At 61.4% G+C, this 25,753-nt stretch overlaps 2 protein-coding genes across 2 annotated transcripts in view; one reads left to right on the top strand and one right to left on the bottom strand.

Annotated features, from left to right (window-relative positions):
• Positions 1–1,498: 1,498 nt before the first annotated feature.
• Positions 1,499–6,217, top strand: LOC111157450 (shisa family member 8). The gene is given in 6 exon segments (XM_022518859.1): positions 1,499–1,584; positions 1,586–2,029; positions 4,437–4,567; positions 4,985–4,987; positions 5,262–5,408; positions 5,823–6,217. Coding segments are annotated over 6 exon segments (1,206 nt in total).
• A 3,375-nt stretch (positions 6,218–9,592) lies between these two features.
• Positions 9,593–25,753, bottom strand: part of LOC111157453 (sterol regulatory element binding transcription factor 2) — a 56,785-nt gene continuing 40,624 nt past the window's right edge. Inside the window, 8 exon segments of the mRNA XM_022518863.1 lie at positions 9,593–10,577; positions 10,914–11,025; positions 12,672–12,857; positions 14,990–15,158; positions 17,534–17,666; positions 19,067–19,176; positions 19,947–20,064; positions 21,362–21,530. Of these exon segments, the coding sequence (XP_022374571.1) occupies positions 10,357–10,577; positions 10,914–11,025; positions 12,672–12,857; positions 14,990–15,158; positions 17,534–17,666; positions 19,067–19,176; positions 19,947–20,064; positions 21,362–21,530 (1,218 nt within the window). The 3' untranslated portion in view covers positions 9,593–10,356.

Raw genomic sequence — 25,753 nt, forward strand, 5'->3', positions numbered from 1 at the left:
GCAGATACGACGCGGTGTGGGAACACTGGGGCGCAGCCCTTATTCTCCTGGTGCTCCCCTCTGGACAGTGGGAGGCACCGTACTGGCCCCCTGCCTCCTGGAAGGGGTGGATTATGAATCTGCCCACCACCCACCTCCCCGAAGAGTTTTTGTTGTTAAGATGAGAAACTGAGGCAGAGAGAAGCAAGGCGCCCCGGATCGGTCACATTTTCCAGTTAAACTCAGCTTCGAAAACACCATGGAACGGCTCTGTGCTAAGCCCAAGTTCCGAACCGCCTTCCTCCCCTTTCTCCGGGGGCTGGCGGGGGGCACCTGAGCGTCCTTCGTGGGGCCGAGCGGAGGGTCCGCCTCTGGCCCCGCCCCCCGGCCCGGCCCCGCCCCCCGCAGCCGAGTCAGGGTCCAGCCTAATCTCCTCCCCCCTCCACACCTGGGATAGCGAAGAGATCCCGGGAGGACGCGGACCAGGCCATGCCCATCGCCGTAGAAGTGGCGACACCCCAGGGCCCCAATCCGGGGTCCAAGAGATTTGGGGACCAGGGCGCACGGCCCAGGGGTAACGCTGCGCTCCAGGCGGCGCAGAGACGACCCATACTTGGCTCTGTGGCGCGGCTCTGCTCGGGGTTTCCTTCCCATTCGAGAGGCGGGAAAATCGAGGCGCAGAGTGGGGAAAGGGCCTGCCACCTGTCACACTCTGTCCCGGCCAGAACTGACGGAGAGGATGGGAAGGAGGAGGAAGGGGTGGGAGCGGCAACGACCCTCCCGGGACTCTCTGTCCCCTAAGTCCCCGCACCTGTACAACCGAGGCGCACTCCCGCGGGCCTGCGTCCGAAGTAACAGCCCTGAGAGCATCAGCTGAAGGCCCTGGAGCCCCCGGTTCCGAGGAATGTTCCGGGGAGGCCCTCGGGGAGGGTTCCCGCGGGGGCGCCCCAGCGGTGCGGGCCCTGCCGCGCCCCCTCCCTCCCCTCGCGGCGGCCGCGCTCCTCCCCCGGCTCTGCCTCGCGCCCGCCCGCCCTCCTCCCCTCGCTCCCTCCCTCCCCCGCCCGCCCGAGCCCGCGCGGAGCCCGAGCCGCAGCCAGAGCGCGGGCAGCGCGGAGCGGCCGGCGGGAAGGCAGCGGAGTCGGGCGGCCCGCCGCCCCCGCTAGGCCCGGGCCACGCACGCCCGCCAGGCCGGGGAGAGGCCGGGGACCGCGCGCGGGCGAGGACTGGCCGCCCGGCCCCGGGGGGCGTCCCGGAGCGAGGACCGCGGGCTCGGCTCCGAAGTGAGTCGGCGGGGGACGCGCCCACCGGAGGGGCGGCCCCGCGAGCTCCGGGCGGTGGCCTCCCGGCTCCGGGGTCCGAGGAGGAAGGTGACCGCCGAGGAGGCGTCCGCCGCAGCCGGCGCCCGGGCGGCGGGGCCCGCGCGGTCCCGGAGGGCGCCGAGGAGCCGGCCCGGAGGCCGGGCGGCAGGGAGCCGCGGCGCGCCACCATGCGCGGGCCGCTAGCCGAAGGCGCGGGCCCGATGGAGCGGGCCGGGGCGCGGGGGCTGCGGGGCGGCGGCGGCGGCCCGCCGGGGCTCCGGCTCGCGCTCGGGCTGGCGCTGCTGCTGGGCGCGGCCGCCGTCGGGCCGCGCGGGGGCCCCCGAGGCGCAGGAGCCCGCGGAGGAGCCCGGCACGGCGGCCCCGGCCGGGGGCGACCGCTGCCGCGGCTACTACGACGTGATGGGCCAGTGGGACCCGCCCTTCAACTGCAGCTCCGGCGCCTACAGCTTCTGCTGCGGCACGTGCGGCTACCGCTTCTGCTGCCACGACGGGCCGCGGCGCCTCGACCAGAGCCGCTGCTCCAACTACGACACGCCGGCCTGGGTGCAGACGGGCCGGCCACCCGCGCGTGCCCGCGACGCCGCCGCGCCCCGGGACCCGGGCCGCGAGCGCAGCCACACGGCCGTCTACGCGGTGTGCGGCGTCGCTGCGCTGCTCGTGCTGGCCGGCATCGGGGCGCGCCTGGGCCTGGAGAGGGCGCACAGCCCGCGCGCGCGGCGCACGGTGACCAGGTGAGCGCGCGCCAGCCCCGGGCCCGGGGTCCCCCGTCCGCCGCGCCTGGACGGTCCTTCCCGACCGGTGGGCGCCCCCTCGCCCTCCCTCATCCTTCCCGCCCGGCTGGAAACTCTCGTCCTCTCGGCAGCTCCCTCCTGGGTTTTCCTTCCTATTTCTGTCTCCAGGCTTGTTACTCCCCCCATCCCCACTTCGTGGAGGGAGACAGCTGATACCGTCTCCCCTTGACCTTCCGGAGGGAGCTGGGTGCTGAGCCCTTCTCCCCCGCGGCTCCCACCTCCTCCGGAGTGGGCGGGAGGGCTGGTCGCCCTGGACAGAGGGCACCACGACCGCGCACCCCAGAGAGCGGGCCTGGAGCCTGAGACCCACTAGTGCGGGGTAGCGTAGGCTGATGTAGCGTTGGGCGTCTCCGTCCCCCATCGGAGGGAAGGGAAGGGGCATTTTCTGTAGCCCTCTTGGGTCTCTTCCCTCCTGCTTCTCTCCCCACTCCCCCCTCCCTTCCACCCCACCCCCAAAGCTGTGACTCAGGCCTGACCTTCTTTCCCTGGGGAGAAGGCCTCCCGCCACCCGCCAACCCGCTCCACTCCATACACAACCCATCCCATCCCCGACAGGGGTCAGCGTCTCTCCGGGTGTAGGAAGGCGCTGGAAATGTGGGGGACACAGATTCGTTGTTGCTGAGGCCAAGGACAGGTGCTAGCTGAGTCTGAGCTTTGTGGGAAGTGGGGTCTACAAGTGGGGTCTTGGCTCTAATGGGGACTCTGTGTCCTTGCCCTGGAACTCTACCCCCACCCTGACACGCTCACGAGCCCCCCCATATGTTGGGGCCTGTGCCCTCCTCACCCAGGTCTGGGCTCCCTTGGGTATGCGACAGGCTGGTATTAGAGGCGACAAGAGAGAGGCGCCCCCATGCCTGGGTAGGCCAGGTGTGGATGCTTCCGCCTCCTAGACTTCAGGGCCAGGGGATGAAGGATTCCTAGGCACTCCCCACCACCCCTGCCTCCCGGACAGCTGCAGGGCAGAGCTGGGAGTGGAACCCTGGCTCCGTGGTGACGCTGAGGCGCTCATCCTGGGTCCTAGATGCTGTGGAGGCCGGTCCTGAGCTTGGAGCCCCTCATGCTGGGCAAAGGAGAAGACAGCGCCTTGACTGAGAGTGGGGCAGCGGAGCTGAGGGCCGTGAGGGTGCAGAGGGAGGGGTGGCTGGGCCACCTAGCAGACACATTGCCCCTAGAGCCCACTTCTCCACAGGGCACGGGGAAGCGGGTCTGGTGATGCTTCGGAAAGATGTGGCTACCCGGGATGTGCTGTGTGGCCTAGGCCAGTCCCTTCCTCTGTCTGGGCTCCAGCTCCCATGCGCCCTGTTTTTGCTTCTCCGGGGAGGTCTGGAGCCCAGCTTAAGCTCATGTGTGGCTGTGTGCCGGACCCCTGCCCCCTCTGCACCCCCCACCCCCCACATGACAATCAGGTGCTTGGGAGAGCTGGCGCGGAGGTGGGACCGCTGGGGCAAGCCGCCGCGATTGGGTGGGGTGGGCGGGGCGTGGCGATCAGCTCTTGCCACTTTGCAGCCAAACAGCATCTACCCCAGAGGGCCCCCTCTAGTGTGCTTCCCTGTGCTTCAGCCATTTGAGCCCCCAGCCCTAGAAGGAGGGAGGACCAGACTGTGCCAGAAGAAAACCATGGATTCTGGGCACCAAAGGCAGCTGGGTGGGAGGCCGGGTCTGGTGTCTGCAGGGAAGGCTCAGTCAGATGCCATCACACCTGGGTGGGACTGGGTGTCCTGGTACCAGGGAGGTGGCCGCCCAAGGTCACAGAGTCTTGGGTGCGGGGTTGCCACTGTGGGATCTCCTGGCTCCTCCTACCCTTTACCTATTTGTCCTCCCCTCTGTGCCTGTGTGGCAGCTTTGTCCCAGGACCCAGCAGAAGCCCCTGCTGCAGGAAGGGAGTTAGGTTGGCAGGTGAAGAAGGCTTCCTGGAAGAGGAGGGATTCTGGTGGGGTTTGAAGAATGAGTAGGAATTTTGCGGAAGGAGATGGAGGAGAATTGTTGGCACAGGGCGCCAGTGCCGGCACAGGCCAAATCCAGGGCCTGGTACACCTGGTACACCTGCGGAGATTTCATGGGGAGAGGAGGCCCAACCCTGCGGGTCTTGATGAATGGACCCTGGGAGCAGGGGAGTCTTTGAGAAGCAGGGTGAACCCGTTAGAGTTTCCTGATCTGCCCTGGAAGTGGCCAGGTTGGGGAAACCAGATGTGGAAACTAGATGTGTGAGATCAACCACAGGACAGAAGGGAGGCCCACAGAGGTTGAAAGAGTGACAGAGTGTGGCGGCTGATCTTGGATAGGCCCCGCCTGGCCAGTGGGGAAGTAGGAGGTTGGGAGGGCTGCTTCTCATCCCTGTTCCCCACAGGACACTCACAGAACTTCTGAAGCAGCCGGACCCCCAGGAGCCACTGCCTCCACCCCTGGGCCCACCTCTGGGCAGCTGTGTCCAGGTGCAGATGGGTGATGGCCTCCCCCGGAGCTCCCCCAACAACACAGGTGTGTAAGCTGGGGGACCGGCACAGGGCCTGGGAGGAGCAGAAGGCAGGGGCTGAGAGGGAAGAGGCTCTTAGCTGACTGGCGACTGGAATGAGTTGTGGCCTCTGCAGGGGTGTGAGTGGGGGCTGGGCACGCCGGTCAGCTCCCCTTGGTGAAGGGAGACCCGCTTGGTGTCCTGCAACTTCCAGTCACAGGGACTTGGTGAGGAAGGGTCCAGACTCAGGGATCCCTGGCTCAGGCTGTGGCTCTAGGCCTTGGATCCATACCCAGGGGGACTGCCTGGCACCAACCTGTGGACTCCTTTGGGTCTTTTTCTCCAGGCTAGAGCCTCCCTCTTGGTCTCTTGTTGGTGAGACAACACCCCGCACCCCCCCCATGGGTTCTGATTCTCAGACATTAACTCCATCTCATGAGAAGCAGGTCCTGGGACTCAGCGCCTGGCCCAGGCTGAACATGCTGGGGAGTCATCCACTGGGCCGCAGCCGCTCGGGGCTGGCTGCTGTCATCCACGTTATTCCGGGCCAGGCCCCTGCCCCAGGCACTGGAGAGTCAGGTTCCTCTATCCGTCTCCCCAAGCAGCCACCACACCAGCTCTCCTTGAACTGCAGTTGGGGCGAGGACAAAGAGTGCTAGTGCCGGTGGAGAGTGTCCTCCAGCCAGCAGGCCGGGTCTCACCTTCCCTTTCCCGTTCCAGATAAGAAGCGCCCCAACAACGTGCCCCTGGGGTCAGCAACACCGGGACCCCCGCGTGGCCCCAGGCTGCAGGGCGGTGGCAGCATGACCCTGCAGCCCGACTTCGCCAAGTACGCCACCCTCAAGGCAGGCGGGCTCAAGGCCGCAGGTGAGGTATCTAAGCTCCCAGATTACAGCAAGGCTTGGGGTCCCGGTTGCAGTTCCGCGGTTCCCAGCCTTGCGGGTCGGCGCTCCAGCCAGCGTCCTTATCGCGCCTACGCAGCCGGTCGGCTCCCGCGCCTCGACCTCCCGTTCCCTCACCAGGCCACCCGGCTAGTCCCCCACGGCCGCAGCCGAGCCCGGGACTTGGAGACCCGCCGAGTCCCGAGGCGGGTCCCTGGCTTGTCCCGCCCGCAAGCCGCCGGGGCCCCGCCCCCGAGGCGTGACCCCGCCCAGTTCCGCCCAAAGAAGCTGAGGCTCCGCCCCTGCGGCCTGGCCTCTCCCTACCCCATTCCCGGAGTCGCTCGGGCCCCGCCTCCGGGGGCTGACCTCGCTCTCTGGCTCGCCCCCGGTGTCCCCGCAGAAGCCACCCCGCAGGACTTCTACCAGCGTTTTCCCGCGACCGACCCTGCCCCGCTGACCCTCCCGGCGCGGGTCCCGCGGCCGCGCGAGGACTTGCCGGCGCTGCTCGACGCCTGCCCCTGGGCCCCGCCGGGCTACGCTCCCCCCGCCGGCCTTGCCCGGTCCGGCCACTACAAGGCCTGGGTCGCCAGCCGCCAGGCCCGGCCGGCCCCCCGCGGCCACCTGGCGGCTCAGGCCTCCCCCGCACCCCGGCGGCCCGGCCATGCGCCCCGGCGCCAGTTCAGCGTGGAGAAGCTCCCCGAGGCCTTCAGCCCGCAGCCCCCTGGCCTTTACAGCAGCGCGGGCCGCGGACCCCGGCACCTGAGCACCAACAGCAAAGCCGAGGTCACCGTGTGAAGACGGGGGCCGCTGGTTCTCCTGAGCCATCGCATCTCCGGGGGCCCTCGTCTGCCTTGGGGGGCGCCTTGGGCCGGTTCCGGGGGAGGAGGGGCGGCGCCCGTGGAAGGCCAGCCTTTCCTTACGCCCGCCCAGACTGGACTGGGGCCTTGGAGCCTGCAGGGCTAAGAAGGGGCCCAAAGCGTAAAGCCAGTGGCTCTGTTCTCGGGGTCCTAGGGCCCGGGTTCCTCATGTAAATAAAGCCTTTTTCTGTGGCTCCCATCCCTGAGAATAAAGGAGCCCCAGCTTGGCGGTGAGAGGCACTGATGGAGGAAGCATTGGTCATTGACTGGACAGACGGCGGTCTGAGCAGAGGGCCCAGCATGTGCAAGAGCAAAGGACGGCTCCTGAGAGCTGCGGGCGCGTGTTCTGGGAGCCAGGGAGAGGTGGCTGGAGAGGGTAGTCAGGGTTGAGTGCCAAGCTTAATGTCCGCACCAGTGGGAGCCGTGGGAGTTGCGCCCCAGCCATCGCAGGGCTCCAGAGCGCAGGGGAGAGGCCTGTCGGGGCCCGAGGCCCCATGGAGGGTCCATGCCCCTTCCTGGAGGTGTCCCCCGCTCCAGCCACTCACTCACTCTTCGTCTTGAGTTGGTTGAGCCCGGCTGATCCTCATTGACATAATCTGGCCCTGAGCCGGCACCTGGCTTGCAGGCCACTTGGCCAGCTTGGTCCAGGGCCACCCCCCTAATGGGTGTGGGCAGTGGGCCAAGCAGACAGCTGGTGCTCAGGATGGGGGAGCCTCCTCCCAGTAGCTGCTCTGGGGGGAAAGCGAATGGGGATGCTGGACACAGAGCCTTGGCAGTGTCCCCACTGGGGGGTGCTCACACATGCTCGGCTAAGCCAGCTCTCCCCGTTCCTGCCAGGCAAGCCTGGGTACCTCACTGTGTCTCAGGGCATGGCCAGCAGCCTGGGCATACGAGTTTCTTTGTGCCACGGACTGTTGGGGAGGTTGAGGTCTGGGTTATGCCCCTCACTGTGGGACATCACCAAAGCCAACCAGTTGGGCCTCAGTTTCCCTCCCGTGTAGCCTAGGCATGGTACACTGTTAGTAACAACGGTCACCCTCTGTTGCTGCGTCTCTTATTTAATCCTTACAGAAGCTCTACGGGTGTGTGCCTTTAAAAATGAGGAAACTGAGGTTTTGAGACCTGAGTAGCTTGTCAAGGTCACCCAGCTGAGCAGTTTAAGGACTCTGCTGTCTTTTGCTGCCGTGTGTCTGATGAATGGCAGACAGGGCAGGGCAGGGCCGGGCAGGGCAGTCCGAGGAAGCGGGAAAGTATGAATGTGTGTGCGGGCAAGGGCTGGGGTGGGGCGGTGCTGCTCGCGAGGAACAGGCAGTCTGTCTTCCCCCTGCCGGCAGGGCTGCCCGGAGGGCCCCCAGCCCCCAGCTCCTCACCTGGAGGAGGGCCCACCTCACTCTCCTGGCTTCTGAGGAATCCCAGGCCCAGAAGCCGCAGGACCTACCAGAGCCAAGAGTCTGTGGTCCTGTCTGCAGTGAGGACCCCTGTGGCTTATAGGGGAGCTGGTCCTCATACCCTCAACTGGGGGTGGGGCGCCCCCAGCCCATCCTGCAGCTGTGCAGAGAGCTGGCGGAGGAGGGTGGGTGCTGAGTCATGGAGCCTGCAGAGACTCACAAAACGCACAAAAGTCACAGGTTCCCGGGCGCATGGGCCACCCACAGCCACCCACCCTGGTGACACAGGCCGACTGGGCTTTGCTGGGAGGTGGGGGCATTTGCAGTCCCAAGGCCCCTAGATCTCCATCCCAGGGGGGCCAGGCTGGGATTACCGGCAGGGCCACCACTGAAAATGCTGCAGCTGGGCCTCTCCTGGCTGCTCTGGCCCTTGGGACGGTGTGGCCTGCTGTGACTGCCCTTCAAAGAGGGGAGTGGCTCATTTCTCAGCCAGGCCAGGTCCAGACCTGGGCTTGTCCCCCAGGTCACTTCGGATTCCTCCCCTTCCCGCCCACCGCTCCCAGTGGTCTTGCCCCTCGGCAGGTGCACAGGGCACTTAACTGTAAACTGGTACCTATCCTATCACTGAAACTGGCCAACAGGTCTATGGGGACTTTGTTAAAGGAGGGGACTGTCATCCCTGTCGCGCACACATGGAAGCGGAGGTGAGGTTCTGCCCCAGGTGACCAAGCTGGGAAGTACGGGAGGGAGCTGGACTTGGATGGGAAGTCCATCCGGCGGGCGGGGAAGAGGAAAGCGAATGGCAGCACCCCCAGAAGGGGAGAGATGTATCCTTGAGGGGTGAACACATACGGGCTTAGCACCCCAATTCCAAAACCACTGCTGCTGCGAGCAGCCAGATGTGTCCTGGCCTCAGGGACCTCTGCCTCCAGCAGTACCTCCAGCTGCCCTTGTATCCCAGGCTCTGTCCCGGCCCCGGGAGCATGTACCAGGGAGCGGGCATCAGAAGGAAGGGGCTGGTGTGTGTGGGGGGCAAGGAAGGTCCTTCCGACTGGAACCTTCCAGGGGCCTCTCAGCAGAGAGGGAGAGGCTGTCCTCAGCCCCTGACCCACCAGAAGCCAAGCCATGCAGTCACCTGGCTTGTCATCACAGCGGTCACACCACAGACCCTCACACACCTCCTGCTGGGTGGTACCAATCTGTGTTTATTAATAACCTACATCCAGGACACAGTGAATGACTTCATATCAAGGAAACCACAGGTGTATCCCCTTTTCTGTGAAAAACACCCCCTCCCACCCCTAGACAATAATGAGAAAAGGCACGGTATATACACATGACACAAGGGCTGGCTCAGCTGGGGGGAGGGGCGGGGGGGAGGGGCAGGGCCACAAATCAGAGTGTGTGTGGGCAGCAGAGACAGAAAGGGGGTAGGTTCCAAGCTGAGCCATTCCAGCCTGCACTTGGGAGTCAGGGGGAGCCCCTGCTGGTGCCCCCCAGCCCAGGCGGGGAGCGAGGGACGGCAGCCCCTCTCGGCCTTGCAGCAGACTCTGGGGTCTCACGCAGTCCTTGGATCCTGGGAGAAACGGCCTGAGGGCCAAGCCAGGGGGATCCAGAAAAGGGAGCACTTTTCCTCCCAGGGCCCCTGTCAAGGCAGGGGGCATTAGTCCTAGTGTCCTCCCCAGAAAGGGATGGGGAGGGGTTGGGGGCTGGTCCCTGCCGCCCCGGCTTATTTCCAGGTCAAGAGTTAGGGATAAAAATAGACAGTGGAGGTAGGAGTTGGGGTGGGCGGGAATTGAGAGCCCACACTGGAGGCCCCCGGTCCTCAGGCCCCATGGGTAGCTTCATCTCTTCCAGCCCCCTGGGCCTACCCTGAACTTGGGCTGGCATCCCAGGGGGTGTGGGAGCGGGAAGGAACAGGACAATTAAATAAGATACCATTTATTTTTTAGAAAATTAAAAAATAATGCCGACATTATTTCATCCAACCCCAGGCCTGCCCCCTGCCTCCCACTTGCCTCCCCAGGGCCGGGCCCCCCTCCTTCCCTGGCTGTCCCGTGTAATAAAGAGAAAACAATGAACTGGCTTTGTCAGGCACCGGGGAGGGGACACAGACTCAAGGAGAGAAATCAAGATGCCGCAGCAGCTCAGCCCCGAGTCACGGCAAACCCCAGCACGCGGATATAAAAACATCTGTATAAAAAGGAGGAAGGGGGCGAGCTGGGCCCAGTGCCAAGGGTGAAGCGCTCTGGTGCCCAGAGACCTATGTCCCCCATGGGGAAAGCCTGATAAAAAACAAGCAGCAGGAAAGGGGGATGTTCGGGGAGAGCAGAACTGGGGAGGGTGGAGGGCCGGAGGCAAAAGCCAAGCAGATCGGGAGCCCCCCACTGCTTTCAAGTCAGGGAGCTCCCCAGTTCCTGCCTACCCTGGCTTTCCTCTCCCAGACCCATGGGCTCCTGGACCACAGGCCTCTCTCCGCAGCAGATTCTGGGGCTCGGCCCAGGGGCCTACCAGGTTGAGGTGGTCCAACGCCTCGGCAGGCGACAGCTCAGGAGACCAGGCTCACCCCACAGTTCCCAGAGGGAGCAGGGAGAGAGACAGCTAGACAGAGAGCAGGGAGAGAGACCCGAGAGACAGAGGGAGGAGGGCGAGGGGGGCAGGGGGGGCTGCAGTGGGCGGAGCCCGGGGGTCAGGAGGCGGCAATGGCTGTGCCGCCCCCCAACTTGACAATCATTTGCTGGCAGTCGTTGCACGAGCGCCGGTCACCCGCCTTCTCCAGGGTGCGGGCCGCCTCAGCCAGCAGCACCGCCCGCTGGCCCGGAGAGGACAGGAAGGACAGGGGAAGGTGGCGGCAGGCCAGCAGGATGGCGGTGGCCCGCTCTCGCTGGCCAGGCCAGGCGTCCACCTCTCCTGCAGGAACGAGACACGAGGAGGAACCCCTCACTGGGAGGCCTCCAGGACGCAGGGGCTGTTCCGAGGGCTTGCTGGGGCTCGTTTACTGAACCTCAGACCCCCCTGCCCCCCGCCCCACCAATGAGGTGAGTTCTGGTGCCCTCCCTGGTTCACAATGACCCGCAGGGCACGCGGCTAGCACCCCGCCTAGAGTTCGGGGGTGGGGCTGAGATGTACCCCACAAAGTGTGGCTCCAGGGCCCCGCCCTCCCCTCCCTGCTCCTGAGGCACAGCAGCCCTACGGCGCTCCGGGCTCCTCCCCGGCCCAGAGCTGGGGTGCCCGCGGCCGACTCACCATGCTTGGCGCTCTGGGCTGTGCGCCGGCGCAGACTGTGCTCCAGCAGCTGGTGCGTGCGGGTAGGGCTGGCTCCTGCCATCAGGCGCACGGTGGCCTCATGCAGGAACAGCTGGGGAGGGGCAGGGGACACGCCTGTTCCAACCCCCGCAGACGCGGCTCCCCGCATCTCAGCGGCCACCCCACCATGGCCCTTCCCTGCTCTCCGCTTGGAAGCCACCTCTGTCCTCTGACATCCAGGCCCAGTGGGCCACTGGGAGCAGCAGCAAGAGTGGGGAGCGGGGTGCAGGCCGGCAGGGGGGCAGCGTGAGACTCAGCCCAGAAAGAGGCAAAGGACCGCTCCCCTCTCCTGGAAACAAGGAGCGCAGGGACACGCCCCCGGGGCTGGAAGCCGAGGCCTGGGTGCAGCCTCGAGTCCTGCGGGGGTGGGGGTGGGGGTGGGGGGCTGCCTCCCGCTCCAGATCAGGCTGAGGTGAGGCAGCGGCAGCTGGAGGGCTGGTCCCATTTCCCTCAGTTTCTTCAAAAAGAGAGGCCACAGGGGCGCCTGGGTGGCTCAGTGGGTTAAGCCTCTGCCTTTGGCTCAGGTCATGATCCCAGGGTCCTGGGATTGAGACCCACATCGGGCTCTCTGCTCAGCGGGGAGCCTGCTTCCTCCCTCTCTCTCTCTGCCTGCCTCTCTGCCTACTTGTGATCTCTGTCAAAATAAATAAATAAAATCTTAAAAAAAAAAAAAAGAGAGGCCACAAAGTGCCCCCCTTCTGTAAATTCGAGTCACTGGGGAATAGGAGGCAAGGCCTAGGCCCGTAATTCCTTAGGATCTCAAGGCTCCTTTATACTCCGTATCTTCATCGTGGGGAGGGTCTTGAGTGCCACCCAGGAAGGCCACGGGAGGCCACAGGGAGGGGGGGACCACTAAGGAGTGTCAGCAGTGTGGGGGGCAGGATGGAAATGGTGCTTCACGAGGAGGCCTTTGATGCAGACCACGGGGCCCCGAACCTTGGGGGCACATGTCCTCTTTTCCCCGCTGGAGGGTGGGTCACCGGTGATAAATGTGTTTTGTCCACTGGCCATCCTGGCTCACCACACGCAGGAGTCACAGTGTGACCCATGAGGGCCCAGGGGAAGGCAGCCTGGCTTTTCCGTGCCCTTCCCCCCTCATGGACACTTCTGGCCTTCTCACTTGAGTTTTTAGAAAGTAATTCAGGCAAAAACATGTTGAGTACATTACTCTAATTAGCAATAAAAATAAAACAAGAAAGTTATTTGGGTCCAATAAGCCCAATTATACGACTGCCCTCGGAGACTCCTCAGATCCCGTGGCCATCAGCAAGGGATCTTCCGTGCGGTCAGGCAGCAGAACCAAAGCCCCCAGGAGCTCCGAAAAAGAATTAAATGAAGTTCTAGGGAGATTCGGTCACTCTGACACCAATGAGAAAAACCAGAGTAGAGTTCTCTCCGTGTCCCCCAGCCATCCCAGGGCCAGGAGCTCCTCCCATCCTCATGTTGGGTGGGTGAGGGGTGCTCTGCGCCAGCCTCCACCCGCGACCACCGGGCCGCTCACCGCCATGCTCGGGGACCGGGTGCCCAGCAGGGACTCACCTAACACAAGCAAGAGCGGGGGGTCCCCGGCCCCAGGTCCGGCGCTTGACAGGCGAGCCGGCAGACCTCAGAGGACCAACTCCGCAACCCCACACTGGTGCCCCACCGGGTTCCAGGCCCCCCACCCCCCCCCCCCCCTGACAGGCACCCTGGCCTCACCTTGCGGTAGGCTGGGCGGAAGCCATGTGCCAGCCGGCGCAGGCTGCCCAGGTCCCGCTGGAAACCGGCCAGTTCAGCCCCCGACGCGTGGTATGTCTCGCCCAGGGCCTGGCTGGCTCCCGCCTGCTTCTGCCAGAGAGCCGTCCTCAGCGACAGCAGCAGGTCACAGGTCAGCAGCTGGACCACCTGTGGAGTGAGCCCCGAGGGAGGAGACAGGTGACGGGCAGCCGGGACAGCGATCCCCGAGTGGATCAGGCGGCTCCCCAGCCCCACACTCAGTCGCGCCCAGAGGAGTGGAGGGTCCCAGAGGGGTAGTGGCCTGGAAGACACGCCACAGGGAACAAGAGAGCGGCTCAAGGGTGAGCTCGGGCTCCTGGCATCTGGTCCTCTCTGTGGCAGCAGGTGGGGAAGGGAAGCCTGGGCAGGGGCTAGCTTGTGTGTCAGGGACACACGCGGCAGGGGCAGGAATGAAACCCTGAGGTCTGACAGGGAGGCACAGGTATCTCCCACACCACAGGAGCCCCCCCGCGGATGGCCTGGCCGCTGAAAGCCCCAGAAGGCGCCATGGCCCTGCCCCCCTGGGATGGGGGGCCTGAAACGGAAGGATGGCCAGGAGGTGGAGGAAGGGAAGGAGAGGCTCACATCAAGGCAGCCAAGGCTCAGCCCGGGTGGTCCCTGGGGCTGGGGACACGTGTGCGAGAAGGCAGAACCACAGAGCAGCTGAACGCCGGGGTTTAGACCCATAACCCTAAACCAACTGTGGTTCTGCCACCGACCAGCACACGACTGAGCCTCTCAGCCTGTCTCCTCGTCCCCGAAGTGGGCACCAAAGGCTGTTTGTGTTACATGAGAGCACTGTGTGTGTGTGTGTGTGTGTGTCCCGCGCCCGGCCTTGGGAGGCTCTGTCAATGCCAGCCGCTGGTGCACGGACCCCGCGCGAGTGGGGGCCTCACGTACTGTCATCTGCCCAGCACCCACGAGGCCGGGCCGCCTGCCTGGCTCCCATCAGCACAAGGGAGCGGTGGCAGTGAGGAGACAGCCCAGTCCTTTCTGAGCGGGGTCACGTGCGGTCCTCCGGTTCAGATGGACGCCCCCAGGATGTTCCCCTTCTCGCCCCTTCGCCAGGGCACTGGACCCACCCTGGACCCTGCCTCGTGCCTGCTCTGTGTCCTGACCCTTTGCCACAGTGTTTTCTGGCCGACGACAGCCTCCGGGGACACAGAGGTGGCCTTCCTCTTCAAACAGAACCTGACATTTCTAAGGTGTGAGTGTCGGGGGGAGCACCTGTGGACGGGAGAGCAGCCTGGGGCTGGATTCTGTCCTTTGAGAGATGCCAGGCTCCACGGCATCTCCTCCTTCTCGGCCCATTCTCCCAGAGAACTACCACCCGGGCGCCCCAGCCCCGAGGGCGCCACAACCTCTCTCCTGTTCCCCAAACCCAGCTGAGACCATCTGGTTCTCTCACGACGACGAACTCCACCGGAGACCACGGAGGAGGGGCCCAAAGTGAGCGGTGGCTCCTCTGTGGGCTTTGCTCTTGGGCCCTCTCTGCACCCTGCCCGTCCTGCAGGGCCGGCACGCTTCCTGGGCTCGCCTCAGTAACGGAGGCCACTGGCCAGCCGCTGGGGACCAAGCCTCAGTGAGGGTCTCAGAACCGAACGCTCCAGGCCACAGCTCATCCCCCCCTTCGTGCAGTGGAAACCAGGCTCCTGAGGGAGCAGATGACGCTTCACTTCTCATTGTGGGCCCCCCTCCTTTCCCCTCCCCTCCCCTCCAGTGGGACGGACAATCCCGCAGGGACAGCAGGGGCCCTGGGAGGGGGCACGGGCAGGCAGCGTCCCGAGGGCCAGGCAGGCCTCTGGGATGCACTGTGGAAACATTGCACGGGTACGGCCGGAACATGCAATGCAACTACAATGCACCGCAGCTGCCCGCTCGGAGGCGTGCGTGGGGCCGCGGAGGTGCCCGGGGCGGTCGGCGGGCCGGGGCCGTGTGCGGGCGCGGGTGGGCGGCCCCTCGAAGTCTGGCCTGCGGCGGCCTGGGCGCCCTGCGCAAGCTGCCCAGGGAAAGCGCAGAGCCCTGGCCGGCAGGGTCTGGGACTCAGGGAACCCAGCCGAAGCGCAGGCGGAGACACGCTTGCCTGAAGGCTGACAAGGGACCCCGAATGGGCCCAGAGGCGACCCTTGCGGGACAAGCACCTGCTGGCCTGGTTTGTCTTTCGGATGGCCCTAAGGGCTGCGTAAACCCAGGTGGGCCAGTGCGTACCTCCCCACCACAGCCGCCCACCTCCCTGAGGGGCCAGACAAACCCCCACTCACGTGGTTGAGGGGGAGGTCGCCGGTGGCCCCGCTCACGTTGAGGCTGCTCCAGAGGTGGCCGCTGGCCCGCTCACAGTGGCAGAAGGCACTCTGCGGCCCATCCGCCTTCCCAGAGAGTGAGGTGTGCATGGCTCTGCAGGTGTGCAAGACGGCCTTCACCAGAGGGCTCCTGGGCACGGAAAGGAAGGGGAGGGGAGGGAGGTCAGTGGGCGTCACCCGGGCACCAGGAGGCGGGGCCTGAGCTGGCGACATGCAGGTATGTCCACTCCATATGCTGCCACAATGGCTCCAGATCCGAAAGGCCGGCCCTGAATGGGGGTGGAGGGGCTCCCCACCCCGACAGCATCTCCTCCATTCGGGATGGGGGCGGCAGAGCCCCAGGCCTGGCGACGCAGCCACGAGCAAGCCGAGGGGGCGCTCACTTTCTAGACGGGTCAGAGAGAACATGCACTGACCACGGAAGATGCAAGGACAGGCGGCAGATGTGCCAGGAAGGAAAGCCAAGCAGAGGAAGAAGGCAGCATCTCATGAGGGAGGGTGGTCAAGGATGTCCTCTCTGGGAAAGGAACATTTTAGCAGAGACCTGAGGAAACATAGGAGTGAGCTGTGTGGGTTTCTAGAGAGGATTCCAGGCAGAGAAGCAACATGTGCAAAGGCCATGAGTCTCCGATGCATGGGAGAATATCCAGGGGCCAGCATGACCAGAGGAAAGGAAACAGGGGGAGCAGAGAGAGGGCAGGCCCTTCTCAGCCAAGCCATGGCTCCGGGCGCCCACCTCCTTTTCCTTTCCTACTTCTGTGCCTCTGCTGACGTGGACGCAGGGGAGCACCCCTTCTACCAACTTGTCTCCTGAGACTTAGTCCATCCACGGTGGCCCCTGGGCTGTCTTCTCCTGTCCTGCCCCCTCCCGGCCTCCTCTGACCCACGGGGTCAGGCCCTTTGTACCCACCTCTGGTCACCCTAACACCAGCCTGCGGTAGGCGGGCCTCCCTCCCTCTGGCCCAGAACCCCTCTGGGTGAAGAGACGTGCTGGCCGCTTCCCAGAAGCCACGACTGGCCTGGTGAAGGCAGTTGCGCCAACTGCCCACAGAAGTGGCCGTGCAGGCCTGGCCACTATCGCCTGCTTGTGACCCCAACTGGCTCTCTTGTTCCCTGCTGCCTCTCAGAGCCTAGAACACAGCTGCCACCAAGAGGGCCCTCAGTGAAGCATCTACTCAATAAACAATGGAACCAGGAAAGGGGGAGGGAGACCTGGGAACAGGGCATGTGTGGGCGAGGAAAGAATCGGAGACCCAGGCTCACCCACCAGGAACGCCACTGAAGAGCACCTGACAAACCATCTGTGCCTCAGTTTCCTCAGCTGTAAAGTGGCCGTAATCCCATTTGCTGCCACCTGTGGTGGCATGATGTATTGACTCCATTATTTGCAGCTGCTCTGAGGGGCCATTCCCTCAGAAGCTGGGTGTTCAACTCTCTCGAGACACGTAGCTTCTTTTCATAGAGCAGATCGGGGAGAGGCTGGAGAGGCTGGGGCTGCAAGGGGGCCCCCAAGCATCATCAGCCATGAAGAGGGACCCCAGAGGGACTGAATTCAGGAGTGTCTACTGAGGGTCTGAGCGGATGCCAGGGCTCTGCTGCTCACATGAGGGGACCCCGGACGACTGACCTGCCACGTCCTCAGCCACCCTGGCTGGGAGAGCCACATGCAGGGCAGAGCGCAAGGCGGGAGCTGACTGGTCAGGGCGCTGGAAAAACAGGTTACCCGAATGAAATGGGGGTGTCAGACCTACCTCAGAGAACCTGCCTAGACCTATTTTCTCGGCTCCTTCCTGCTCTCCTGGTTCATGGTCTGCTTGACAGGAAATGTTCTAGCCTTGGCTCTGAGGACCAGACCTGATGGGGCTTTTCTGTCTTGGAGCATTTTACTACTTCTCTGGAGTTGCAGAAGATGTTAGGGACACGGAGTCAGCAATAGCAGAGTGTCACTTACTATAGGCCAAATGCCCCCTAAGAGGCAGGCGCTGAGTCCCCCAACAGGAAGGTCAAAAGCTCTCTGGTTACGCTCGTGCTATGGGCCCAGGGCCCTCTGAGTGACAGAGCTGACACAGGGCTGAGAGACAGCTGGAAGGAAACGATACCACACTAGCCCACGAGAGGATTCTAGAGCCCTCCCAAGCCCTGAGCCATCATCACACTGCCTGGCTTCACCAGCAGCTTCCGAAGATGCCAGCAGCCGCACTGCTCTCCCTGCAGCCTGTGGCTCCGCGGGGCATGGGGGAGGTGGCGCCGGGAATCAGCAGACAGCCGCGGGGACAATACCGCACAGACGCGGTGCTTGCCGAGCTCGGTTTCTCCGTGCCGCCCTCTCCCTGCCTCTCGCTTTCTCTCCCCGTCTACCACATAGTCCCCCGGCTGCCTGACCGTTCACCCCAATGACCACTCAGACCCGCTCGCTCCTGCTAACACAGAGAAGTGAGCCTGGCACGTGGGCCTCGGGGGGTGCCCTAGACAGAAACAAGTAACCGGTCAAGGGGGCTTACGCACTCTGTCACTTCCAGGGCTTTGGGGACACGCTCTACTTCAGTAAAATGAGTGCGTACAGCCGCGTCGTCTCCCTGGAGCCAGCTGATGGCCACCGTGATGGCGGACGTCCACCACCGACAGATGACATCTGGACCTAGAAGGGAACAGTACCAAACGTGACTCCAGCACCCACAGACCGACGGCGCTCAACCCGGCTGCCTGCGCCTAGTTCCCGTGAGCACGAGCCATCATTACCTTCTGGCCGTGGGCTGGGGACTTTTGGATTGTCCCCTTATATAATTCTGGTGGGACATGAGCCAGCACTATCTTTTGGAAACCTGTCTGGCAACCTGTATCAAGTGCCTTAAAGATGTTCACTCCTATTAAGGTAGTAATCCCATTCTGGGCAACCTGTCACAAAAAAACTGGCCCCAGAAAGAGGAAAAAAAAAAAGAATAACAAAGGTGTGCACTGTAGTGTAATTTTTTTAAAAAGATTTACTTATTTGAGAGTGAGAGCACGAGAGACAGAGAGAGAGAGCAAGTGCTCGAGCAGAGAGCAGGGGCAGAGGGAGAATCTGAAGCAGACTGCGGAGCGAGCCTGCGGAGCGAGCTCAGCCCCTGCGATCATGACCTGAGCCGAAATCAAGAGTCGGACGCTCAACCGGCTGAGCCACCTGGGCACCCCATGTAATACAGTTTTTAAGGAAAATGCTGGAAACAACCTGAATCTCCAACAGTCATGAAAAATGGGGCTTCCCAAATGTTCGCAATAAAAGGCTCTTGTTAGAATCTTTAGTCTTTTCCTCTCAGAGACTCAAGTTTTCTCCGTTGCCAGTGGTCTTGCCATGTGGGGTGGGAGTTGGGGGGTGGGAGCGTAAGATAAAAGGCGCAAGAGCCTGTGCTTTTCTTAAGATAGTCCACGGGGTCAGGGGTCAGGGGTCGGGGTGGTTGCTTTTCTGGAATCTTTTCCTCCCCAGGGAGAATGACCAGAAGAGAGAGTCTGGCAGCCCCCTCTCCCAGCAGCGTCAGAAACGCCTGCCATGCCATCATCCTGACAGTAGTCTAGGGACAGAAGCAAAGAATGTCCTGGCACCAGCTCAGTCAGCGGGCTGCACTGGCTCGACCAACGGGCAGCTGCAGAGGACAGATGCCCCGATGAAAGTCTCTACAGCAGAGAGTGTCAGACCCAAAAGCAGCCTTGGGGCCCCTGGGCATCCAAGAGTGAGCCACCACCAGCCCCCAGTGTCTGGATCACTTGCTGCTCAGTCTGCATGTTGGGGAAAGCTCCTGCCCCACTCGGCCGGGGCCCAGGGAAGATATCCCACTGCTCGTCATCCCACTTCCAGAGTCAGGACTTCCTGTCCTCACAATGCCACCCAACTGGGGGCACCTATGAGCTGGGTCTACGTGCAAGTCACAGACACACGCCTCAGATCCAGAGAAGATTCTCCAGCACACACTCGTAGCTGCCCCAGAGCCCCTGGGACCAACGGGCTGGGAAGGAGGGAATTTGGCAACACGAGGCCTGCAGAGCCGACCTGCCGACGCTCACCAAGGGCTGACTTGAGCACGGAGCTGCTGGAGAAGGGCGGGGTCACAATCCCCACGGAGTCCACAAAAGAATTAAGTAATTTCAGGTACTCCAGAGCATTAGAAAATTCACTAGAAAGAAAAGAAACAGTCCCAGTGCACGTCAGAATGGACAGACGGCCCACCCCCATGCCTGGCTTCCAGGCCCAAGTTCCAAGACCCAGTGACCATTCTGGTCCCTTCTCCCACATGGCACCAGGCACACCCTGAGCCCGGCCCCCAACGCCATTCCCAGTCTCCACAGGCCTGCCTTCCTCACGTGTCCCTGGGCGGCTCCTGATGATCTAGCCATTCTCTTTCATTCCTTGTCCAGCAAAACCTGACTCCTCCCCTCAAGGCCTAGTTCACATGTCCTCTCCTCCCACCAGTCTGTTGATGTCATGGGGCAGAACTGGTCTCCCTTCCCCGCTCAGGTACACTCCAGCTGGGACCTGGGCTTTGCGGGACAGTGACCTGGACACCTGTCTGCTCTGCAGGTCTTACTCTGAGGAGAAAAGACAGCGCCCCACTGCTCTGTAGGAATAAGAAATTGCTCGGCACACGTCCCCCAGACGTCTGCCTTCTGCTCGGCCCTCCACATTCCATTCCTGTCCCTGACAGGCCATCCCTCCCCACCCCAAAAAGCACAGCAACCTCGTCAAATCTCGGCTCGCTCGGTCTGGGGGTAAAGGGTAAAAAGGTCAGGTCCGAACTCCCACGGGACTCTCGTGGGGCTGCCAGGTTTGGGAAATAGACACCAAGGAGTCACTTGACTGCCCGCGCACCCTACACGGGGCTTGTCTCCTGCCAGGCATGTGGGCCTCGCGGATGCCCGAGGCAGGGGCCCGTCCCGGGGGCATTACCAGCACTCCTCGTCCTGCTCTCCAGCCTTCTTCTTGGCCTGAGGCTTCACCAGCGACTCCACAGCTCGCTCCAGCAGGTTCCTGCAGAACGCCTGGTGGACCTGGGCAATGGGGTCCGCTGAAGAAGAGGAGAAAGGCCAAAAGGGTCAGAGGGTGTTCTCATAAGGCCATTATGGCTTTGCTGAGAAAACAGAGGAAGGGGAGAGGAACCCCAGAAACAGCTCTCCTGTCTGAATGGGAACTGAACCCCCTTCTCCAGCAAAGCCCCAAAGCACCCTATTCGATAGCTGGAAGGTGCGGGGACCTGAGGGACATGAGGTAGGGCAGTGCTGTGTCTCCCAGCAGTGCCAGCCTTCCATTCAAGGTTGGGGCGGCAAGCCTCAGCAGGAAACAGAAATGGGAAGGTGGACAGTCAGCAGAGGACAACAAAGTGGCGGCCACTGCCTTGACATGACATGCTCCTGTTTTCCAGAACTTTGTGGCCAATGATGGTCTGGCTGCGCTGATTGAACAAGGGCCTTGTACTGCTTGCAACAGCCGTCACGGCCAAGTCCCCAGCTGGCAGGCCCGAAGCAGGGTGGCAGCGGCCCCTTCCCTCCTGTCCCATGCAGGGGTCGCTTGTCAGGGCCGCTACCTGACAAGGACGGGGAACACATTCTGGGCAATAGGGCCTAGAAATGGAGTCCCCACGAGGTGAGAAAGCCTATGGAAGTTTGCAGTATAGACAAAGCAGACCGTGGGGATGGAGCTGAGATTCAGGATGACTTTAACTTTTACCCTTTCTTTTTGGTGTTGCACACCCATCGTTACACTGAGCCGTAAGTGATTGTTTTTGAAAAAAAGATAGTGGAAGCTCGTGCCTGGGCCATTTATCTGCAGAACACGCCTCACTCTCCCCATGCTCCCACTTTAGAGAGGGGAGAGCACGCAGAGAGCAGAAAGCCATTGGCCGCCCAAGTCTGAGAGCAGGACAAGTCACCTCCAATCACTGTCAGACACCAGGGACAGCAAGCCAGCATCTCCATGCCTGGGGCCCTGTCCCGACCACCACTCTGAGCACTTGATGACCGCCTGTCGCCTACTGTTTTCGAACCGCGCCGTATAGGACTGCTTTCCAGTGGGACTGGGGGGCTGGGGCCAGTGAACAGCAACTCCTCATCCTTTCTCCACTCATCCTTTGTGTCTCCAAAGCACCCAGAACAATGTGATGGAGACAAGGGCCCCAGGCTCTGAATGTCAGGGAGAGGTGAGTTGCAAACCTAGCTCAGCGGCCAGCCAGGTCTGTGACGTCCCTGAGCTTTGGGGAGAACGAGACTGAGACCACCTGTGTCCCTGTGTGTTTGGAGCACAGTCCCCCTGAAGTCCTGGAGGCTCTTGTGGCTTTCTCCAATCCCCGATGGCTGCCACATTCTCACCTGGGTTCCTCTGAGCACAGTAGAGGCTCTCCTTGGCAGCCGACTTCACCGACCAGCTCCGCTCCATGAAAAACTTCTGGCCCAGGGGGTGACACAGCCATCGCAGTGAGTCGGGGACCGCGCTGCGCTCCGGGCCACACAGGCTCTGGGCTCTACTGAGGAAGTAGCTCTGCAGAAGGACAAGGACCAGGGGTGATTCCAGGGTGGCAGGATGCCAGCTGCAGCCACCACGGGGCCTTCAGAAAGCACCACTGTGGTGGAGGCAGGCTGGGGACTGATCAGGGGGGCCGGGCCCCTTACCTCCATGGAAGTAAACGCCACCGAAACCAGGCCAAGTGGCTCTGGGGGAGCCAGCTCGACTTGGTGACCGGCAAGAGCAGGGGAAGGTTTCAGGGCACATATGGGGCCCCCGCTGCACCCTGCCCTGCTCGGTTGGCCTCACCCTCGCGCAATCCCCCTCTGGCCCTGCTGGCGTTCGACCTGCAGAGGTGAGGAGGGGAGGTTCGCAGAGGAGAGGTCACAGAGGCTCTGCAGCTGCATGTCCACCCTCAGCCCTTTGAGGGCCTCGCAGGGCCAAGCCAGGCGCCACCCCCGCCCCAGATCCTGGGACTTTTCCTGATCTGGCATTTTAATTACTTATCCTTAAGAATATTTTGAGGCAAAAGAGTGTTCTGCTTTGACTGGTTTTTCATCTCTTTAACCTCTGAGTATTAAGAGTAGAGAAAAGGCACACAGCAAGCAGCTAGGAACTGTTATTTTTGTCACCGTCAACGCTGGAAAGCACTGGAGTGACGGGGTAGAGCCCAGGCTCGTCCAGGGATCCACGCAGGCATGCGTGTCTACGGCTGCTGTCTTTCCCCCCAAAGCTGGCTTTGCAAGGGCTTTATCTAGTCCCCTAAAGAGACTGCAGCACCAGGCCTAGAGGATCCCCTGACGCGAACACCAGCCTGTGAGCGAAGACTGGGAGAGACTCCAAGAGCCTCTCTGCTGGGCCCTTGGAAGCCAGTGCCCTCGTCTCCCAGGCCGCTCCTCACCTGCGGGGTCTCATCACTCCAGGCCTCCAGGAAGAGCTGCAGGCGTGCTATCCAGCTATGTTTTCAGAAATTTTGTCATTTACTGAGAGATGATATTTTTACTCTAAAATCCATGATTTCCAACCCATAAGCCCACTCAGTGCGGGCTACTGTGAACGAGAAGCTGAGCCAAGAAGGATGGGAGGGAGGGAGAAGCACAAGACCCAGAGCTCAGGAAACCCAGAGGGGCCACTGGGACAGGCTCGCGGACTTAACCTTCACACTTCCGCCCCTGCCTCCACAATGAGGGCAGCGCCTCCCTGTCTGGTTCAGTCTGATGGTTCTGACCTTTACTGGGCTCTAAGCCCCCATCAGCTAATGTAACGGCTTCAGACGACTTGAATGCCAGGGTCAGAAATAGCTACTCGGGGAACACAGACCGAGATGACAGACTCTCATGGGGGCGGTGGAGGTGAATCCGGAGCGTGCTGCCTGAATCTGAGAGAAAATGGCCTGGATGGCCTGGCCCAACTGCCCTACAGAGATCCCCCAATATGATCACGGCACTTCCCCGGAGTCTCTAATCGCGGGGCCAGCAGCAGTCATGACCTTCCCTCCTCTTGGCTGACCGCCATATTCCAGACGGGATACTGGAGAACAAATGCAGAGGAATCCCATGACCTTCACCTGACCCTCAACAAAGTGCTGCGGAATCTGAGCCTGTAACTGCAGTGGAGGAGCCGGAATGGGCCAAGAGGTTGGGCGTGGGGCACGGGCAATCCCAAGGCGTCTGAAGTCAGAGAAGCTTCTCACGGCTGCCTCATCAGCAAGGGAGCACAGCGGCACTCCAGGGGAAACTGAGAACGACTGGTCCCGGAGTGCCTGGGTGGCTCAGTCGGTTAAGTGTCTACCTTTGGCTCAGGTCATGATCCTGGGGTCCTGGGATCGAGCCCCACATCAGGCTCCCTGCTCAGCGGGGAGTCTGCTTCTTCCTCTCCCACTTCCCCTGCTCATGCGCTCCCTCTCTCTCTCACAAATGAATAAATACAATCTTTTTAAAAACAAAATAACAATAAAAAACAACTGGTCCCTCAGAAAATCCCAAATATCAGCAAGAAAAGCAAAAACAAAGCCTCGTTAGGCGGTTTTGCAAAAGGAACCCAAAGAATGACTTAGAAAATCATTAAGTTAGAATATATTTGTAAGCTTAATACTGCAGAAAAACCTCAGTGTGTGTGTGTGTGTGTCTGTGTGTGTGAGAGCTGGAGTTTAGTGGTTTGTATTAATAAGACATATAAATCCTGGGGTACAATCATCCACAGTATAATTTCTAGGAGGCAAACTGAAAGAATGATTTCTGTTGCTCTTTTAATTTTCTTGGCATTATCACCCTACGATAATCTCCCTAAATTTTACAGACAGAATCCCCCCAGGCTGCGGTCTAGGAGCCGGGTCCCCTCTAACTCATCTGCTAACTGCCAAACCGAGCGGCTGTGGCAGGAGACTCAGAACTGCTTAGATCCTGAGAGCCACCCTGCAGTTCCTGGCCAGGCCCAGTTCCACAGTGTCCCTCCCACACCAGGCTCACCCTATAGTTCTCAAACTGTGTGCTGAGGCACCCCAAAGCACCCAGGGAACTTGCAGGGGCACCACGGGAAGTTCACATTTCTGAAGTAAATACAGCCACGCCCAACACGAGTCAGACACCGCATAAACTACGAAGTGGCAGTTTGAAGTCTCGACCTGAGACTGCACGATCTCCCTTTGGATGTCATATCTTCACGAAGCTGAGTTTTAAGAGGCTATTGTAATAAAAAGCAAGCACTGGGGGCGCCTGGGTGGCTCAGTCGGTTAAGCATCTGCCTTCGGCTCAGGTCATGATCCTAGAGTCCTGGGATGGAGCCCCATGTCGGGCTCCCTGCTCAGTGGGAGTCTGCTTCTCCCTCTGCCTCTGTACTTTCTGCTCACTCACTTGCTCTAAGTAAATAATCTCTGAATAAATAAATAAAAGGAAGCACTGTCTGAAAATCAGAAGTCAGTGGTGGTATTACTCTGATTTCAAAGTCTGAGAAGGTATGTGACACCCAACAGGTCCATGTACCCCAGTGATCAGCAGTAATAGTTATCAAGAAAAAAAATACTATTTCTTCTTTCAACTTTGTGTCTATTTCTTCAATAACTACTAAACTGTTAAGACATAAATATGTATTAAGATGTCTGTACCTAACTAATAAACAGAACTGTTAGGTATTTCTTTTAGCCCAGGGCAACCATGAAAAAATTATGGAGACTCAAAGGGTGCCATGAAGTGAAAGATTGGAAATCTCTGGTCTAAATCATTTTCAGAGGCCAGCCCTCTGCTTGCTCTCAAAGCCCGACTCATTTGCTAGCTAATTATATTCGACTGGGGCGCCTGGGTGGCTCAGTGGGTTAAGCCTCTGCCTTCGGCTCGGGTCACGGTCTCAGGGTCCTGGGATGGAGTCCCGCTTTGGGCTCTCTGCCAGCGGGGAGCCTGCTTCCCCCGCCCCCTTCAGGGAAGGACTGTCTGGGTCTCTGAGTCTGGCCCCTCTCAAGAGATGCCAATCCATGAAAGGGGTGGTTCCTTTCCTAGAAATCAGTTCCTCTCCTCTGCTCAGCCTTACTGAAAACCCAACTCTGGCCATACTGATGGTGTTCCAGATATTAATGCCCTCGGAGCGCACACCACCACTTCTAGAGATTTCACCTCAGGAGAGACTCGGACAAGCAGGTGAGGACAGCGTGAGGGGACACGGCCCACAGCACCGTAACTGCAAATATGGGAAGCAACCGGATGCCCCCAGCAACCATGCTGCGGTGCCAGGAGCCTCCGTGGAGTAAGGAGGCCGCAAAGACAAAGGCCCAAGACTCACTGTTTGGTTGGAAAAAAGCAAGTGGCAGAACAGGGAAAGCAGAATCACACCGTGCAGGAAGCCCGATGCGGGGCTCGATCCCGGGACTCTGGGATCATGACTGGAGCCAAAGGCAGCCGCTTAACTGACTGGGCCACCCAGGTGCCCCGGCAGGGACAGTTTCAAGGGCACCATCTTTCTGATCCTCGGCTGCCACGCACACACCCTCCTCAAGTGGGCTGAGTCCCTCAGAAGCGCAGCTTCCTCTTGGCAGTAAGGACAATCAAAACCCCAGGGGGGCTTCTGGGATGATACGATGATCCCAACATTTACACAGGAAGGTAAAAGGGCAAAACCTAGTCACTAAAGCTAGAGGGCTGACACTCCCGGATATCAAGACATATTAGAAGATTCAGCCACTAGGGGCATGTGGTGTTGGCATAATGGAACATACTGGAGCATCCAGAAGCAGACTCGTTATACATGGGCACTTGATTTATGACAGAAGT

Source organism: Enhydra lutris, unplaced genomic scaffold (genome assembly GCF_002288905.1).
Source record: "Enhydra lutris kenyoni isolate GAN:26980312 unplaced genomic scaffold, ASM228890v2 scaffoldscaffold55, whole genome shotgun sequence".
NCBI classification, from domain to species: domain Eukaryota; kingdom Metazoa; phylum Chordata; class Mammalia; order Carnivora; family Mustelidae; genus Enhydra; species Enhydra lutris.